Below are 20,541 nucleotides of genomic sequence, written 5' to 3' on the forward strand. Positions count from 1 at the left end.
TCAAATCAAAATGAAGCAAAGCATAGTTACAGTTTATTGATTGGTTCCAGTAATTGGACTTTAATTTGCTTGACTTTCTGTTTAATAAAAGTGTTAGTATTGGCTACAAATAAAACATTATTGAAGCTAAGAATTTAAAATAGGCATTTTTACTACATGTGACAAAACTGTAAAAATTATTATAGAAGTACATACTTGGGCCTCCCTGGGTGCAGGGGTTAAAGTCTCAGTGCTATCAAGCTATCACCAGCCACTTTGGCATGAATTTGATCCCCCGCCTGGGAACTGACCCACGTGGCACAGCAGACCTCTCCTGTCTCCCCACTTCTCCCCTCAGCAGTGTATTTCTGTAGATCCACCTGTTCTGCTCCCCAATCTGTCTCTGGTAAATCCTCTCACCCTCACACCTCTGGCCTACACTCCAATTCTTGTATAAATAAATAAAATCTTTTTTTTTTTTTAAGAATAGACCAGTAAAGAAAGTGATTGCTTTTATTTATTTTTTTTAAAGATTTATTTATTTATTTATTTATACAAGCACTGGGTACAGTCAGAAGTGCGGGATGGTGAGAGAATTCACGGAGCCAGAGGGGAGAGCAGAGCAGGCAGACTGATGAAGTACACTGCTGGGGGGAGCAGCGGGCGGCAGGAGAGGTCTGCGTGCCATGTGGGACCCTCGCCCGGCAGCCGGGGATCGAACCGGCGTTGCAGAGGCTGCGGGCAGCTTCGCAACCCAGCGCTCAACCGCTGCGCCACCGGGGAGGCCCTAAAATAAATCTTTAAAAAAGAAAAAGACATCCTTTTCTGATACTCTCATTCTGTCTCCTTCCCTTGTTTTTATGTTTCTTCATAGCATTTATCACCATCTAACATATTATTAGATCTATGTATTTATTTTCTCTGCTCTCCACTGCAATGTAAGTTCCCTGAGATCAGAATGTTCACCGCTAGAACCTAAAGCCATACCTGACGCATAGTAGACTTTCAATAAATATTTGTCAAATGATGGAGCACAAAATCTGCCCTCACAGAATTTTGATTTTAAAATGTTTTCCTCTTGCAGGAGAATATCTTATATGAGAATGTATCTTCAGTTTTATTAGCAATGTTGTTGGTTATATAAAATACAGTTTATGGAAATTGACCTTTATTTTTTCTGGAACACATCTCTTATATAAACAGGAAAAATATAGTTCGATATTTTACTCTGTATTTTCCCTCTCATGCCTTTAGAAGACATTTATGTCAGGGCTCATGAATTAAATGTAAATTAGATTTTTTTTCCTTTCCAGATTATTCTAAACCTAATATAATATCTAGGAGCAAATGTTCTTTGAGACACGGCATCTGACAAGTTAATTCAATGAAAATTTTTTATTATTCATACTAAACAAGTCTGCTTTATTTCTAGATAGTTTTTATGATCTACATATCAATACCTATCTGACTACAGTTTAATGCTTTAATTTAGTTTTCTTAAAAACTTGAAACATCCTTTTATTCTGAAATGTATCTTTGAGGTTGTACCTATATCTTAAAGGCCACATTAGTGTTTTTTAACCTATAAATGTGAATTTTTTGTTATAATTTTATCATGACTGCTTTATAAACAATATTGATAATATATGAGCAATGCTTGAAATACTCCTCTGTGCAATGTCAATACATTTTTTCAATGAAGTGAGGAAAAAGGATACAGTTATCTGGTATCCGTACTATTTGTTAGTAGCTCTGACTTGTTTTTTTTAAATAAGTAAACCCTCTTGTAAAGAAATATGAAGTTATTTAATTCCATTTATTTTTCCTCTCCTTGGTTTTGAGACAGGCTATAAGAAATCATATTAACTTTGGTTATCTTGTAAACCTATTGTTCTGTTCTTCCAGATTAATACCTACATAAGGACCTATAAGTGATGTTATAAAGAGACACTTATCTGAAAGTTCTGAAAGGTGTTAATAGAAGTTTTGGGCACAAAATGCTGGGATAAACAAAGTTCAGATGGTTTCTATTATAATAAGAGTTCTTGGAGCTTTTGTTATAATATGTACATTCCTAGAACCTTTACTATTCTAGGTGCCTTTTTGAATGTGCAAGAAAAGGTGATATATGGTACACAGGAACTCCCAAACTTACTTAACCAAGGAATTATTTTTTCATATAACTGATATTCTGAAGATTATGGTATTAAGAATATGGTAAACATTTTGAAAAATTGCATCACGTCGGGTCTGTGAAATATAACTTGAAATAAATTCTAGTCCTGTTTGAGATTTAATTTGTTTTGCCTTTCTACTAACAAGTAAAATCTTATTTGTTCTCAGAATTTTTTTCTCTTTTTTGTTTTGTTTTTTTAGTTAGGAATTGTAAAGATCATCGAAGACTTTCTCTTACCCTTGGTATTTGAAGGAAGTTGGATTTTTTTTTTTAAGATTTATTTATTTATGCATACAAGAGCTGGGTACAGACCAAAGGTGCCCGGGGGGGGAGAGGATTCACCAGAGACAGAACAGGCAGATTGATTGAAATGCACTGCTTGAGGGGAGCAGCGGGCCAGACAGAGAGGTCTGCTATGCCATATAGGTTGCTCCCTGGCGGGCCTGGGGACATACTACAGAGGCTGCTGATCGCTTCATAGGGTTGTGCTTAACCCCTTGCGCCACCAGGATATTTAATGTAGATTTTGGAGTCAGATTGAACTGGGTGCTACTTATATGACTTTAGGCACATTACCTAGCCTTTGTAACTCTCTGTTTACAAAGATTCTTTTGTGTTGTTATTTTTTAGGAGTACGAGAATAAAATGAGATAACAAAATATTTACCACTATATATGGAAAACAGTATGTGCTGATCAAACATTAATCTCATTTTTTCATTCATTTTGACCTCTTTTTCCTCAAGACTAGAGCACCTATGTTCTACAAGCTACTTTTTGACTTACCATCAATTATTAAAGTTTGAGTAAAGCATACTCAGTTCTGAACTATTGAGTCTTAGTAATTAAAAATTAACTTGATATTATAATGTTACATAAAATTATTGACTTAGACTGATAGTAATTAATTTCAAAACCCAGCTGTATTGCTTAAAGTTACATTTTTTAATGATTTCAGGAAGCAATTAATCTGTTAGAACCAATGACAAATGACCCTGTGAACTATGTGAGGCAAGGCGCCCTCATAGCTTCGGCTCTCATCATGATTCAACAGACTGAAATCACTTGTCCAAAGGTAAGCTAATAAAAATGTTATCTGGAATAAAGTTGCTTCAGGCTTTTCCTTTGTAACTTATCTTCTTTTGAGGACAGAGCTTTAAATACAAAAACACTGATCTCACTGGAAGTATAGAGTGGGAAAATGGGAAAACTTTAAATATATAATACTCTGAAGGCTTTTTTTTTTTTTTTTTTTTTTGCAGCTTTATGGTCACTTCGTTAATTCAACTGTTCTTAAAAAATTAAACTCCTGGGGTGATAAAATCAGCTTCAATTTTTGTCTTTTTAAAATTGATTCAGCAGGGTACCTTATTCCTCTGATATGGGATGCAATCTCAGGTAGTCCGTGACTTTTTTGATTTTTCCTTCTAAAGTAATGGAGAGTCCTGCAGTCATTTATATATGCTACATACAACCTATGTTTAGAAATGACTCCACTCACATGCAGATGTCTTCTTGGGGAGATTTTCAGATGGCTCCAGTACCGCTTTCTTGACCCATCTGTCCACAGAAACACTCCTATATGTTTTGCTGTTTGTGTGGGTAGGAATGTAATAGGTTCTCCATTAGAGAGCCTTTACCTGGCCCTCTTTCCTCCCTCCCTACTCCCATCCCTTCTCTCTGCTGTGTCCATTGATAGTTAAAGCCTCTTACTTTAATGGCAGGTGCACAGTGACCAATGACCATATTAAGCTCCCTCAGCAGTCTCTATGAAGCTCATCTCTAGTCTTTGAGGGGAAAGAGTCTTAGTCCAACTTTCCTATAGAAATGGCACTTCAAATGCAATAACAGATTTTGAGACATCTGTTTTCAGATTTCCCCATAACAAACTCTTAGACCTCATGTTAGAGTTTGATATCTAATGTCGCTTAGCAACTGAGTCAAAACCTCTCATTTTGTTGAGAAACAGAAAATGCATTGATCTTATTTATGTGTATTAAAAATTAGAAATGTCATTGGTTATATAAAATGCAGTTTATAGAAATATTTGATACATTAAATAGCTATATGTAACTTATGCAGTCATCTCAGTTCTTTTGATTCTTAATTAAATTCTTAACAACCTTATGCTAATTCTGCTCCTATGTGAGACACAGTCAAAAAATCAACAAAAAACCCCAACTTGCAGACTTCTGCCACATCAAGCAGATAGAACACCCTCATTTTTAGAAAAGCAAATTGATGGTATAGTAGAAAAGAGAAAACCTTCCAGAACCCATTGATTATTCAGTCTCATTTTAATAGAGATGTTTAATAGATTTAATAACTAATTTAATAAAAGTTAACGTTTAATAGACTTCTTTTTCTAAGCAGTAGCTATTGTTTTTGTTTCCTTTATCCGGTACTTCTTGTTCTTTGTCAAAATCATTTTCAAGACTTCCAAAAATTGGATTACTGCAAAGATAGAACCATCTTTTTTATGCTGTTTTAACATATATTACTTAATATATTATTATCAAGTAGAACATAAACATCTTTTTAAACCACATTTCTTTTGGTTTTTGCTTTTAAGTGTAGCAATTATAATATGAGTAACTTTTGCATCTTTTATTTCTGCTTTTGATATTCTTCTGATCTTTATCAACTGAATGTTATCCAACCAACGGATGTCATTAAAGAAGGAAGTTTAAGCTCTAGAACGTGCCTCCTCTAACAATAACATATAGGCATTTATTCAGTATAGCCTCATATGTTGCTTTCATGTTTATACCAATGATAGAGCTCTCTGAAATGGGGTTGGAATAGGGTAGACTGTGTAGTGTGAAGAAACACTCAACTCTTTCATAAATTTCATATTTAGAAAAAGTGAAAACACTTTAAATAACTGTTCACTTAAAGTCGTTCCCCAAAATTTTGTTGAACTAAAAAAATTTGTGATGTCAATACAGGGGCACATTTCTAGTTCCATGTTATATCAGAATCTTGGATGTTGGTTAAGAATGTTGAAATGCAGTGATAGCTGGTAGCCATTAGCATTAATATAAACTCAACAGGAAAAGTTAAATGATTTTTACCTTACTACAAAAGCAAAACTGTATGGGTAGTGTAAAACACAATTGGTCTTTCAGGAAACACTCTTACAGTGAAAGTATTACTCAACTCATGAATTCTTGAAGTTTAATTCTCGTTCATTGTTTTCTGCTATGAAGCCTGTGAAAGATAGCTTTGTGGACTATAGTTTATATTATTTTTCCTTTCCAATAATCCAAGAAGACAACATTGATATTCTTTTGGATGACCTGGACATTTTTCTGGAAAGGGAAAGCTGTAAACATGCTTGAAAAGAAAGGCTCAAGGCTGCAGAGCCCTAGGAACAAGGCTACAAACTAGTCCTTGAAATAAAGTAGAAGTGCCTCAAAAACAGTGCTGGTATTCATTTCATCAAGGTTATAAACATTCCTCAAAGGAATATTTCTTAAATATTTTGTGAGATTCACAATAGAAATTTCCAAAGGAAATGTTTTTATTTGATGTTGATGTACAGCATATCCTTTACAGAATGCTTAACAATCTACATGGTGTGGTCTTAGTTTAAGTAATTCCAGTACATCTTTGCTTTGCTTCTGCCAGTTTCTTGCTCACTTACTCTCACAAGCATGGAACTTGGAATATGTATACTCCTGGGTCATTAGAAACCTAATTTAGAAAGCCCTTAGACCAGAGGTTCAGAACAACTTAATTACAATAATGTTTCTCAAGAACACCACTCTGCTCTTTATGAAGGGGATCTAGTTTCGTTTTTTTGGTTAAATGAAATCCACCCCTTTAATTATTTGAACATGTATATAAGTATCATCTGTAGAATCAGATGAAAATATGGCAGTATAAGAACAGGATCTGGTCTTTCCCCATACTTTTTATGATCTGGCCTAAGGCCTGCAACAAGGAAATTTCTCTCACCACTAACAGATACCCTTTTTGGAGATAGAAGCATATTTGACCAAGCTTGATGAGTTATCGCAGTTCTAAAATCACAATTTGGATAAATTAGGTTTTTGTTGAGCCATCATGATAACCTAAAAATATTTCCATAGAGAAATGTGTGAACTTTTATGAGCATGATGTTTTATATTATTAAGTGATATTTTATACCATAGCACATTAATAAATAATGCTTTATATTACCATCTGATGCCGTAAGATAGGGACTTGGACGCTAATAGTGTCACTGGTCATAGAAAGAAAGAGCTGCAAACCACTACCATGAGCAAAATAATAAAATTGAGAAGAGAACTAAAAGCATCAGTGTGTCTTGATAATTGATCGGACATTTTTAAAAGAAAAATAAAGCTAATTTTCATTTTAGGCGTGTTGAGTTTGAGAAGAAGCACATCGTTTGGAAATAAGAGGCTGGGGCGAGGGGAGGTGTCAGGACTACAGAGAAATTTAGAACTAGCCACAAATAAATTACATACATCCATCATTCTTTTTTTTTTTTTTTTTAAAGATTTATTTATTTATGCATACAAGAGCTGGGGAACAGGCCAGAGATGCGGGGGATGAGAGGATTCACCAGAGACAGAGTGGGGAACAGAACAGGCAGATCAACCAAAGTACATGGCTGAGGGGAGCAGTGGACGAGACAGGAGAGGTCTGCTTCACCATGTGGGTTTCTCCCTGGCTGGCCGGGGGTCGAACTTGTGCTGCAGAGGCTGCAATTGCTTCATAGTGTGGTGCTTAACACCTTGTGCCACCAGGGAGACCCCATCCATCATTCTTTATGTACAAATCCAAAATCCAGAAAGTCTGAAAACTAAAGGAGGTTTGTTTAAGGACTCATTTGACTACAGAACTTGACCCAATGGGAGTTCAAGCTGTTGTCCCATTCAGTGTGATTATTCAATCATTTTGCTGCTTCAGAAATCTTAGTCTGATCATGGGCTGTTGCCTCTACGTTCCATTGGAAATATACTGATAAATGGTATATGCCAAGGATGGTTCAACATCTGAAAATCAATTAATGCAATTCACCACATCAACAAAAAGAAAAACCATGTGATCATTTGTTGAGAATGCATTTGATAAAGACCAACATCCATTTATGGTGAAGGTCCTTGAAATCCTTGGAATAGAAGGAACATATCTCAACTTAATAAAAGCCATGTATGACAAACCTACAACAAATATCATTCTTAATATTGAGAAACTAAAAGCCTTCCCTTTAAAATCTGGAACAAGACAAGGATATCCACCCTCACCACTGCTTTTCAGTATATACTGGAAGTCCTAGCTAGAGCAGTTAGGCAAGAGAAAGACCTACATGGAATCCAAATAGGGAAAGAAGTAAAACTATCACTAATCATGGAGGATATAATAATATATAGAGAGAACCCTAAAAACTCTACAGAAAAACTAATTTAAACTATAAACCAGTTAACTAAAGTAGCAGGCTATAAAATCAACACACAAAAAATAGCCTTCTTACATGCAAATAATCTATCTGAAGAAGAAAAGTTCAGAAAACTATTCCATTCACAATTATACAAAAAAAAAATAATAAATGCTTAAGACTAAACCTTACAAAGGAGGTGAAAGACTTATACAAAGAGGACTATGAACATAGATAAAAGAAATAGAGGCGGCCTCCTTGGTAGCGCAAGGGGTTAAGACGCAACTTGTGAAGCTGTCCACGGCTACTGCAGCACGAGTTCAATCCCCGGCTGGCCAGGGAGCAACCCACATGGCGCGGCAGACCTCTCCTGCCTCGCCCGCTGCTCCCCTCAGCAGTGTACTTCAGTCAATCTGCCTGTTCTGTTCCCCACTCTGTCTCTGGTGAATTCTCTCACCCCCCACACCCGCCTACACACACCTCTGGCCTGTACCCTAGCTCTTGTATGCCTAAATAAATAAATCTTTAAAAAAAAAATAGAAGATACAAAGAAATGTAAAGACATTCCATACTCATGGATTGGCAGAATTAATATTGTCAAAGTGGCCGATCTACCAAAAGCAATTTACAGATTCAGTGCAATTCCATTAAAAATCTCAGTAGCATTCTTCAAAGAAATAGAACACGTATTGATGAAATTCATATGGAACCACAAAAAAAAAAAAAGAAAGAAAAAACCTCGAATAGCCAAAGCTTTCCTGACTAGAAAAAGGAAGAATGGAGGTATTAAACTCCCAGGCGTCAAACTGTACTATAAAGCCATAATGATAAAAACAGTATGGTGCTGGAACAAAAACACATGCAGATCAATAGAATTTAAATTGGAAACCCAGACATAAAGCTACACATATATGGACAACTAATCTATGACAAAGGAGCAAAGACTATGCCCTAGGAACAAGAACAATCTCTTCAATAAATAGTGCTGGGAATACTGAACTGCTGCATGCAAAAGAATGAAAGTGGACTACTAACTCATACCATACACAAAAACCAACTCAAAATGGATAAAAGGCCTGAATGTAAGACGTGAAACCATACAATATATAGAAGAAAACATAGGCAAAACACTTCGTGACATACATCTCAGAAACACCTTTAAAGACTCATCCCCCAAGCAAAGAAAATGAAGGAAAAGACAGCTGGGACTACATCAAACTAAAAAGCTTCTGTAGAGCAAAAAAGACAGTAACCAAGACAAAGAGACACCCTACAGATTGGGAGAAAATATTTACACTCCATACAAATGATAAGGGACCGATAATCAGGGAAATGCAAATTAAAACCACAATGAAATATCACCTCACACCAGTTAGAATGTCCCACATTAAAAAAAACTAACAACAAATACTGTCAACCATGTGGAGAAAAAGGAACCCTTTTACATTGCTGGTGGGAATGCAAACTGGTCCAACCACTATGGAAAGCAATGTGGAAGACCCTAAAATTACTGAAAATAGATCTACCATGTGACTCAGCAATTCCACTATTAGGAATCTATCCAAAGGATAAAAAATCATTAATTCAAAAGGAAACCTGCACTCCTATGTTCATTGTCAGGTTTTTTTGTTTGTTTATTTTTTTTTAAAGATTTATTTATTTATACAAGCACTGGGTACAGTCAGAAGTGCGGGAGGGTGAGAGAATTCACCAGAGCCAAAGCGGGAGACAGAAAAGGCAGGCCAACGAAGGTTGCTGAGGGGAGCAGCAGGCGGCAGGCGAGGTCTGCACACCATGTGGGACCCTCGCCCGACGGTCGGGGATCGAACTGGCGCTGCAGAGGCTGCAGGCAGCTTCGCAACCCAGCGTTCAACCGCTGCTCCACCCGGGAGGCCCTCACTGCCAGGTTATTTACAATAGCCAAGATAGGGGAAAAAAACCTAAATGTAAAAAACCAGATGACTGGATCAAGAAGACGTGATATATATACACAGTGGAATGCTACTCAGCAATCAAAAAAGATAAACTCTGCCATTCACAGCAACATGGATGGAACTGGAAGGGATTATGCTTGGTGAAATAAGTCAGAAGGAAAAAGAAAAATATCAGATGTTTTCACTTAAAAAAAGTATATAGGGAAACCAAGCAAGGGATAGCGAAAGAGAAAAAAAAAAAAGAAAGGCAAAACTAGCAGGCAAACTATAAATCAGAGACATGCAGCAGGGGAGAGGGAGGGAGATAGATCAAAATAGGAGGGAAAACACAAGAGATATGGTGACAGTTCACAGGTGACTTGGTGTTGGGAATTTTATGGGGATTACACCTGAGGAAAAATCAAACATTACACAAAAATGAACAATGATGTAAAATATATATATAAAAGAATTATGAATCTATAGTTGAACTTGTAAGAGCAGATGTACTGTCACAGTAAGAGAGAGGGAAAACTCCAAAACATTCCTGCTCTGCAGCTACATGTCTATTACCAGGAAGACAGAAGAAGAAAATGAAATAGGAAGGCCACACGGCAAATACTCAGGTGATACGTACCAACAGAAATGACTTCAGAGAACTTTATTCCCTTTTCCCCGGTCTTTTATTTTTCTCTCTAGCATCTAAGAGTGAGGAGTTTTTGTTGTTGCTTTTTTCCAGCAGTATAATGTATATCATTACGCTGCTCCCCTCAGAACTCTCCTGCCACCCGCTGCTCCCCTCAGAACTCTCCTGCCACCCGCTGCTCCCCTCAGCAGTGTGCTTCGGTCCTTCTGCCTGCTCTGCTCCCCGCTCTGGCTCTGGTGAATTCTCTCACCCTCCGCACTTCTGACTGTACCCAGTGCATGTATAAACAAACCAACCAATAAATAAATAAAATACATGCCTCTATTAAAAATAAATATATATATATATAAAATAACAAATAGGCCTAGATTTAAAAAAAAAAAAAAACCTGCTAGCTTTGGAGACTATAGATTTTAGATAATCATGTATAGTAGAATGCAGGGATCACGGATTTGCCTAAAATTTAATTTTTCTATGAACTTATCATAATATAAAATGAGAAATGAATGCAATTTTCTCCTACAAATTCTACTGCAGGGAGGTGAGGAGGACCACACTGTTTATAACAAAGAAATTGAGTTAGAAAATCCTGATCTTAGCTATGATCAGTCATTTCACCTATCTTATTTCAGTTTTCACATTTGTAAAATAGGAGTAGATAAGATGATCTCACAGTTGCCTTCCAAACCAAAGATACTATCCTAACCTACTAAAATAATCATTATTTGCAAAGAGTCATAGTGAACATTAAGTAGTAAACAAAAACTAGCTTTTTTAAGTAGTCTGCTGCTTAATAGGTAAGATAATCCCATCACAGTTGCGTTGATTTTTTTTCCCCATCTTTCAGTTCTACTGAGTGTGAAATTATTGTTTTGGGTGCAATTTTATATTTAAATTCTTTCTTATTGTGTACATACAGTGCTATGTCCAGTGTTTCTTTTTATAAGTTCATGAAATATTTTATGAACCTCTGGTGCATAAAATTCCCACCCTATATAAGGTAATGTAAGTGTTCATCTAAAATAAGTTCAGAATCAAAGGAATTTGACCTGCTGAACCAGAGTTAAACATCAAGCCTTAGAAATTTTAAAACTAAGAGGGAATTTTGTGATGGTTAGTCATGCTGGGTTTTGTGGTTAAACCTAGTAAGACCTAGAGAAGTAAGTAGTATACTAATGGTCATGTACTAGGTACTGCCAGAGTTAGTTCATTGTTTTCCCTGCCACAGGGAAAACAGTAAGAATGTCCCACAGGCAGCAATAGCTGCTGTAAATAAGCAATGAGAGCCATGTTTGAGGAATATGATTTTCTTAGCAGTGTTTAGTTTGCAGAGATGATAGTCAAGGAGGCTGGTAGGGTTCTGCCCCTGTATGGTAAGACCACCCATGTTTATTGAACTATGAAATGCCTTTAACACATTATGTAGCCTTCTGTAACCCTTGTAACTGAAGATGCTATAATCCCTGTAGAAGAAACTGAAACCCAGAAAAGCTAAGTAATTTGCCTAGACAGGCTGTTAGTGCAGAGGTATTTATAAACCACAGTTGTCTGGTTCCATGTACTGTGCACTGTATCACAGTGTAGCCTCCCAGGCCAAAACAGATGACGCGAGGAGGAGATTCTGAAAGAATATGTAATGAAGAGAAAGTCATTATATTAGGAAACTCAAATTGAATATTTTCTGCTTTTGGCAGATTTGGGAAGCTCCATGATCATGTGCTTCTTGAACAAGCAGACTTATTCCTGGGTGCCTACCATTTGAAAAGCACTGGTGGGAAAACAGAAGTGTAAGACATAGAAGAAGCATAAAATAGTTCCCTTATTGTCACCCAGTTTTAAAAAAATCACAAATGTACTGATAAGAATATAATATATATATGTATATATAATGGGCATTTATTATATATATCCAATATATATAAAATGGATATTTTTAGTTATAAGTTAATATATCTTAACTTGAAAAAATGCAGGAAACAATGAAGAAACAAGGAAAAATACCAGTAACCCCGCCTTAAGTGAGTCAGCACATTTCTATTTTGGTGTGTTCCTTTTGATAAAAGTATTTATTCTGACATGTCCTCAAAAAGTTAATGTGTGTGCATAATAAAAATCTTTCTGTATAAATGAATACATTTAATTCAGGATGTACCTCACACAGCTTCAGTTGAAGGGTAGTTTACTCTAAGGTAGAATTGAAGGACTGTGCCTGTTAAATCTGTAAGGTTGATGGTAAGCAGAATAGCTGTAATTCACAGGGCAGTGTAGGCCTTCGTGTTCACTTAAACTGTTGAAGCCTGCTAACAGTGGTGCAATGTGAAATCGCATTCAACATTCCCTTGAGCCTGAATCATCCACTGGAATGAGGATTGAAAGCAGAGCTGGTATACCCACATCAGAAAAGTCATAACACCTATGATTTCAACCGTTAGACTATTCTGCCTTCAAATATGATCTATATCCCTCTGGTTTTGAATGTTGTGAAATTCAGAGCTGCTTTATTACCATTTGAGCAATCTGTTTCCTGCTTTAAAATGACACAATATATGAAGAGAATTAGACTATATTTCTTTTTCTTGTTCCTTCAGGTGAATCAGTTCAGACAGCTGTATTCCAAAGTTATCAATGATAAACATGATGATGTCATGGCCAAGTTTGGTGCGATTCTGGCCCAGGGCATACTGGATGCAGGTAAATGTTTTTAAGTCTTCCAGATTTATATATATATTTTAGCTAATCTAATGAAATAACTATGTTAACTGTATGGCATAGTAGAAACTGAGTTTGGGCAAATTGTTCATGGAGATAATTTAAAGTCTGCAGTTGATGGAGATAACTTAGTAGGGTTGTTAATAGTATAGACTTACAGGATTTGAATCCTAGCCCCCCAGTCTTTTTTAGTACTAACTATATAACCGTGAGACGTTGTCCCCTCTCTGTTTCCTTGTCTTGAGATTACCATGTAGTGTTGAGAGGATTAAAAATGCATGCAAAGCAGTTAGAACAGGTCCTCACTTGTTAAATTGAATGTTGGCTTCATTTTTTTAAATTTTCTTTGTATAGATAAGTTTTAAACAAGTTGACCTTGGAAAAATTGGGTTTTAGACACATTCTAGCAGCCAAATCATCCTAAACTAAGAAACATGGAATATTTGCCAAACAAGTGCTCACTAAGCCTCTGGCTCCCAAATTCATACTCTTCACCATTACTCTGTGATTTATTTTAGTGGAGATGCTCTGCCCTTCCAAGATAGAATGGTATACGTGCAGTACCTTAGTTCTGTGCTCAGATTCCTTTGATACATTCCTTAACAGTTGTTATTGGTGACATCTCCAGTAGAAGACAGAGGAAATGAGCATGCCATGGGCCAAGTCTGACTCAAATACATGTTCATTTTGCCTGCTTGCAAAACTTGCAAGATTTGGGGGCAAAATTCATATTTGAGCAGTATTTTTAAAACCATAATTCCCTAGTGACCCAGGACCTGCACCCCCAATAATGTCCATTTAAATAGCACATGTAATTCACAGTTTCCTCAGTTCCCACTGTTCACGCTTCAAGTTTTTTCACTCTTTTACCTGACTGGTTCCTAAAGGCATCAAAGTTTGCTACCCCTAATAGCTTCCTAGAATTTCTGCCTTCCAAGGACCCAGTAGATCCAGATGTCTGACTGATGCTTAGATCTTAGCTCTTGTTCAGTAACTTTCAGATTGTATTTTTTTGCACTCCCTCAAGAGGTAACTTAGGGGACGATGGCAAGAGAGGAGATTCCCAAGCCACACACCCGCTTGACAGCCCAAATGTCAAGTTAAATAAAATTATCTCTGACTTGATTATTTCTACATATTTTGCTTTCTCAAAAAAATTTCAGCTGAATCAAGTTTTTGAGATTAAAAGTTTTCTTTTGTTACTAGTAGTACTTGAATTCAAATGCTCAAATTTTTTTTAAGATTATTTTTTATGCATACAAGAACTGGGGTCCAGGCCAGAAGTGAAGGGAGTGAGAAGATTCACCAAAGACAGAGTGGGGAGCAGAACAGGCGGATCTACTGAAATACACTGCTGAGGGGAGCAGCTGGGAGACATGAGAGGTCTGCTGTGCCATGTGGGTCAGCTCCCTGGCTGGGGATTGGACTCGTGCTGCAGTAGCTGGCGATAGCTTGATAGTGCTGAGACTTTAACAAACTCTGTGCCACCAGGGAGGCCCACTGAAGTGCTCAAATTTAAGTCTTCATTTTGCATGTGGAAGAAGAAAAAATTTTTGGATGTAAAATGATTTGTTCAAGGTCAAAAGGCTAGTTAGTGTTGGAGTTTCCTGCATTCAAACATGAGTAAAGCAGAAAGAATGAAACTAAGCAAACATTATCTGCCTCTTGCCTCTTTTCTATTGCTTGCAAATATGATGTATACTAAAATTTTTCTTGTTATTGTCATACTAAAAACCAGTCATAATGTAAAATATTTAGCATGCAGTTTTGATATCTTTCAGGCTTAGCTTTTGAAAAATGCCTGCATAGGTTGAAAGTCTAGATTTACCTTGATTTCAGGTAAAATACAGCACTTCCAATTTGGGAGATCCTGAACACCTCACTAGCTAACTAATCCCAGTGATTCCATATTAGATTTTTATGAACTGTGCCCTTAAATAATCACCAAATGCTTCCCTAGTACAATACTTAGAAATCTTTATTGTTGCCCTACTGGATTCATGTTTACAGTTTCTCTTTCCTTCCTATAGGTGGCCATAATGTCACAATCTCCTTGCAGTCCAGGACTGGGCACACCCATATGCCTTCTGTGGTCGGTGTCCTTGTCTTTACCCAGTTCTGGTTCTGGTTTCCTCTTTCACATTTCCTGTCATTGGCTTATACCCCTACCTGTGTCATTGGCCTTAACAAGGATTTGAAGGTATGTTTGTGAAACCTGTTTTCTAAGTATATCCGCCTCACCGTATGCTATTTACCACCCACTCATTTAGGTTTTGTAAAATTTTAAAGATGAGTTGGAATCTCATTAATAAAGTATTTCCCCTTTAAATTGAATCTTCACCTTGTGGTGATATAGAATATGTCAGTGGAAGTTTTGAAAATGAAGTCTCCATACTAAGAGTAAGTCATTTGAGGGGGGATGGTGAGAGAAGGGGTTAAATACAGAAAATGAAAAGGTTCTGTAGACTACTAGGTTAATCTTCTTTACTACTGAAGGTTGGGAGCTATTAAAGGTTTTCATGCAGCTAAATGACATGATATTTACATTTTAGAAATACTCTGGTATCAGTGGGAATTCATTAAGATACTATTGCAAGATCTGGGCAAAGAAAGAAGACCTAAATTAAATTTTGATACATATTGAGGGTTTGAGATAGGGACATGTTTCCGAGTTATGTGAGATTAGAGTATTTGATGGGAGAAAAAGATTATGGCTAAAGGAAAAAACATAGGAGGCTGTCCTTTTGGGCTAGTGGAAGAAACAAGTCTAATAATGGGGATCCTAGAAAATCTGACAGAAGGAAACTAGTCACTTTAGCTAAAGACTAAAGTGGACACATTCCCTGTTACTATATGCCCTTTTCATCTTTTTAATAAGATTTGTGCTTGTTTTTTCTCAGTCTAGTGGCTTGATTCCTCCTCCTCTTACATCCTCTTGGAGGCCTTTTGACCTTTAAATAATTCACATCTGGCCATCATTGTTGTTAAAATGTTCTTTTAAATTTTCAGAGTAGAAAAATTTTAGGCCAAAACTGGCTGATAAAGATTGAGTATTTGATTGAATTGGGCTTTTTGTTCGTTTGTTTTTCAGTATAGCTGTACTGCCAATTATCCATTTAAGTGCTTCAGTAGTAAAAACTATTCCCATTTATAAATATTGAGCTATTTTATCTCTCAGAACAAGAATCTTTTGGTTTCCTAATCCCTAACCTTTAACATTGTGGTTAAATATCCTGTATAAATTTGGGAGACTTTTTCCTCTGACATACAATCTTACAATCCTTACAATGAAAGGAGTAGAAAAGATGAGATTCCTTGTCTCAGTAAATATGAAGTTTTATTATAATTCTCTAACAAGGCAAATTGAATAAATCAAGAAAAATTCAGATCAAAGAACTTTAAGCTTTAAGTAGCCTGAAGCTGGCTATTGCATCAGGTTTGTGTAGACTCTGGTAAGCCATGATTATAGGTTATAGAAGCTGTTTTCAGACTTACATAGGTTGTTAGTGTGGTACCCAAAATGGAGGTGGAGGTTAGGTGTACAGACTAATACTCAGTAGCACTGTACAAAGTGGGTAACAGCTGGTATGATGCTCTCACCATGAGTGGGACTGAACCCACTGACTCAGGAAAGATGATACAGCATCCACCTGTTGAAATTCACAGAATTTCAGCAATGTTTAGAGAACTGCAGGCAGTTCTGTAAAGCGCCTGAACACTAATTCAATTAAAGGAGATAGATGCCTTTAAGGAAGGAGGGTGATATGACTGAACAGGACTGTCCCTGAACGCCTAGCCCAGATTGAAACATCTGGCATCTCTTTTCCATCTGTTTGCTTGTTCAGAGCATAGAAAACTTAAAGTCTTGATTTTTATTTTTTTTAATGGCGGGAGAATATTCTTTTATTTCTTCAGATGCCAAAGGTTCAGTATAAATCAAACTGTAAACCATCCACATTTGCATATCCTGCCCCTCTGGAAGTACCAAAGGAGAAAGAAAAGGAAAAGGTAGGTTCTTTGTTGCTTTGAACAGTATTTTTATTTATATGCAGGAGCTGCTTAGTGTTTCACTTGTGTTTGTTTTAAATATTTTTGTTTTGAATTGCATATTTTAAAAAATAAAGTAATACTTCTTAGGGTAAACTCTAACATTATATTTTTTGTCTCCTGGTCTTCTAAATGCCATGTCACAAAAGTCACAATTTTTGAATCCCTCCAAATGTTTTCTTGGCACATATCAATGCATTTTATATCACAAATAGAATCATTCTCTGCGTACTATTCTGCACATATTGTTTTCACTTTAGCAGTTTATCTTTAAAACTTTCCATGTGTATGGGTCTCATTTTTTCCAAAGCTACAAAGCATCCTTTTATGTGAGTGTATGCCATTATTTGTTTCACCAGTTCTTTACCTGACATACATTTGTGGTTATTTCTAATTTTTCACTGTTACATTTGTACACATTTATTATAATTATTTCCATAGGTGTTTTCCAAATTTCCTTTTGAAATGACTATATCCAACTTACACTCCTACCAACAGTGTTTTAAGGGCACTACTGATAGGTGTTAAACCAACTATAGAGAGAGCTACACATAGCCCTGAAGTTCTCACAGTAAAATTACTCTTTATTACACCTAGGACAATGGTTTTTTCTCTCAATATCATGTTCCATATTAGCCAGTTGTTGATTATTTGCTGTAAATTTTGTGTGTAAGTAGGGCTAATTATGTAATTGACCAAATTTGAGAGTGAAACAGGGCAAAGAGGACAGGAGGCCAGATAAAAGAGCCTGCCCAGGCTCTGAGACAAGAGAGCCGCCCAAAAGGCCAAAAACCAAACCAAGTGCTGTAGCAGTAACACCCTCTCATAGGGGCCTATGAGCTATAGCCTAACATAAGACAGTGCTCGAGAAGAGGACAGGTCGCTGTCTGTGGATTCTCACCCACGCACATAATCGCAAAAGACTTCAGGCTCCAGGAACAACCACTATGGGGTTTATTTTACCAACAGGGGAAACAGAGTTTACTGTATGCACATGTGGCAGCTATCTCACCCACATAGTGTCAGTGAGCTAGCACTCTGGTCACCAGGAATACTGGACAGCACTGGCCAGTGGTGATGGTCACTACGGGTCCCTCAGAGGCAGTGTCAGAGACACCCAGTGTTAACAGCTCTTTGTGAGTTAGTTGGGCTATACCAACAACAAACAGCTCTTTAGACACCGGGACCAGAGGCCCAGTCTGTGACAGAAGTCTTTGGCTTTTCTTCCCTCTTCGGAGTTTGGCTACTTGATCCTTCTTTCCTTTTTTCTTTGGAGGCCAGGAAGAGAGTCTTCCCCTTCTTTCTTCTTCTTTCTCAGAGGCTGGAACTGCCTGTCCAGGGGCTGGCATTGTCTCTCAGCTCCCTCTGACCCTGGCTTATATCCTCTTTCAGGGTGCCCCACTCACAGGTCTGATTGGACCATTTTTCAATCCTGTGGCTGATTGGACAATTTAGCACCAATCAGCTCATAGCTCGCACCTGACTAATCCATTCCAGATCCAGAAAGCACACTGTTACAAAAAAGGTCTGTGAGGAACAACTGCCACAACATACTTGTGGTGGAGCAGCTGTGTGAAAGAACACTACTACTGCTGGCTCCCACTGCTGAGGCGGCTGGGTTCCAATAACAAGCGTAGTGCTTGAATATCTTTTGACAGCAATATCTTGTTTCATCAGCTATTTTTTAGACCCCTCCTTATGGGTCTGAAACAACATTAATAAGATTAACATAAAATTAATGACGTTAATAACATAAACATTAATAACATAAACAACATTAACAACATTAGTACTGCCACACCTTTCAAAATCCCTGTTTCACCTTTGATTTCAGTGATTACCTATAAAGAAGAATAAGTCCCTGATAATCACACACTGTTACCATTGTCTGGTAATTCTCACCGTAGTCCAGTGAGAATATTCTTAGGACTAGGTTTCGAGGAAAGTGCTTTCAATATAAAGTAAAAAAGGATGAAGCACCGAGATCTCTATTCAAAAGTTTGTTACAGCAAATCCACAGCCAAGGTAGGCTACAGATTGAAAAAACAGTTATTTTGGACCAAAGCTTCCAGGAATTAAAGACTTACCTGATAACAATAGTAGTAAATTATGTAAATAGATGTTGTTCTTCTTTTTCCCATTTAGTTCCTGATAATTTTGTTCTTTATGATACTTACTGCCAGAAAACAGAATATTCTAGGATTATTCTCTTTAGGCTTGTACATTAATATGTAAGTAAAGGGATTGCAATGATTTGCCCTCTTCACTTCCTCTAGGTTTCTACTGCTGTGTTATCTATTACCGCCAAGGCTAAAAAGAAGGAAAAAGAAAAAGAAAAAAAAGAAGAGGAAAAAATGGAGGTGGTAGGTATAACTTAGTGGTCACATGGGTTGATATATGTACCTCTGTTGTCGTCCATATTCTTCCTTTGTTGAATATTATTAATCTTTCTCTTGGCTTCCTATTCTAAGCATAGAGACACATATTATTTTATTTGGAAGAAACTTTAGGAATTACATCTGTTCATGGGAAGAATAGAGGGTACAAATTGGAGTTCCTGGGGGGCAGAAATGACAACTAATGGGTTTTGAAGGACAGAGGATTTTCAGCAGATAAGATGATGATGGGAGAAAGGAAGGCTCTTTCAGACAAGGAGAATATCATTTGTTTGAATAACCCTCTTTTTCTGATCTTTGCCAATAAAAAATACTGTCTCATCCTTTAAAGTGAAGCTAAATACCATGACCTCCAAGCAGAATTGACCTCTCCCTCCAAGTCTGGTATCATTTTAGTTGTCTTTCCATTATATCTACTACAAACTATCTTTTGCACCTAATAGTTGCTCAGTAAATTTATCAAACATTATTCATGGGCCTTCCTGGTGGCCTAGGGGTTAAGTCTTAGCGCTATCACCACTACAGCCTGAGTTCGAGCCCTGGCCAGGAAGCTGACCCACATGGCACAACAGACCTCTCCTGTCTCTCCTGCTGCTCCACTCAGCAGTGTATTTCATTATATCCACCTGTTCTGCTCCTTACCCTGTCTCTGGTGAATCCTCTCAATCCCTGTCTGGCCTACACCCCAGTTCTTCTATGCAAAAATAAATTTAAAAAGTTGTAACAGAGCCTCCCCAGTGGCGCAGCAGTTGAGCACTGGGTTGCGAAGCTGCCCGTGGCCTCTGCAGCACTGGTTTGATTCACGGTTGTTCCCTGGCCACCGGCGGAGGGTCCCACATGGCACGCAGACCTCTCCTGCCGCCCGCTGCTCCCCTCAGCAGTGTACTTCGGTCCTTCTGCCTGCTCTGCTCCCCGCTCTGGCTCTGGTGAATTCTCTCACCCTCCCCCGCTTCTGACTGTACCCAGTGCTTGTATAAATAAATAAACACACAAATAAATAAATCAATCTTTAAAAAAAAAAAGAAAAAAGTTTTAACAAACATTATTCAGTGGTGTCGAACAGGAGTAAATCTTTATTGGTTTTTGGTTTTGTTTTTCTTCCCGCTAGGATGAGGCAGAGAAAAAGGAAGAAAAAGAGAAGAAAAAAGAACCTGAGCCAAATTTCCAGTTACTGGATAACCCTGCCCGAGTTATGCCTGCCCAGCTTAAGGTCCTCACCATGCCAGAGACCTGCAGATACCAGCCTTTTAAACCAGTAAGTTACTTATGGCCCTTAGCTAATACCAG

At 37.3% G+C, this 20,541-nt stretch overlaps 1 protein-coding gene across 1 annotated transcript in view; it reads left to right on the plus strand.

Annotated features, from left to right (window-relative positions):
* PSMD1 (proteasome 26S subunit, non-ATPase 1) overlaps positions 1-20,541 on the plus strand; it is an 83,010-nt gene that overhangs the window by 57,082 nt on the left and 5,387 nt on the right. Inside the window, exons 18-23 of the mRNA XM_037524208.2 lie at positions 3,113-3,229; positions 12,691-12,793; positions 14,842-15,011; positions 16,727-16,819; positions 19,135-19,221; positions 20,363-20,509. Coding sequence (XP_037380105.2) covers positions 3,113-3,229; positions 12,691-12,793; positions 14,842-15,011; positions 16,727-16,819; positions 19,135-19,221; positions 20,363-20,509 — 717 coding nt within the window. The remainder of the gene's footprint in view (positions 1-3,112; positions 3,230-12,690; positions 12,794-14,841; positions 15,012-16,726; positions 16,820-19,134; positions 19,222-20,362; positions 20,510-20,541) is intronic.

This window comes from Talpa occidentalis, unplaced genomic scaffold, assembly GCF_014898055.3.
Source record: "Talpa occidentalis isolate TD23 unplaced genomic scaffold, MPIMG_talOcc4v2.1 talOcc4.3, whole genome shotgun sequence".
NCBI classification, from domain to species: domain Eukaryota; kingdom Metazoa; phylum Chordata; class Mammalia; order Eulipotyphla; family Talpidae; genus Talpa; species Talpa occidentalis.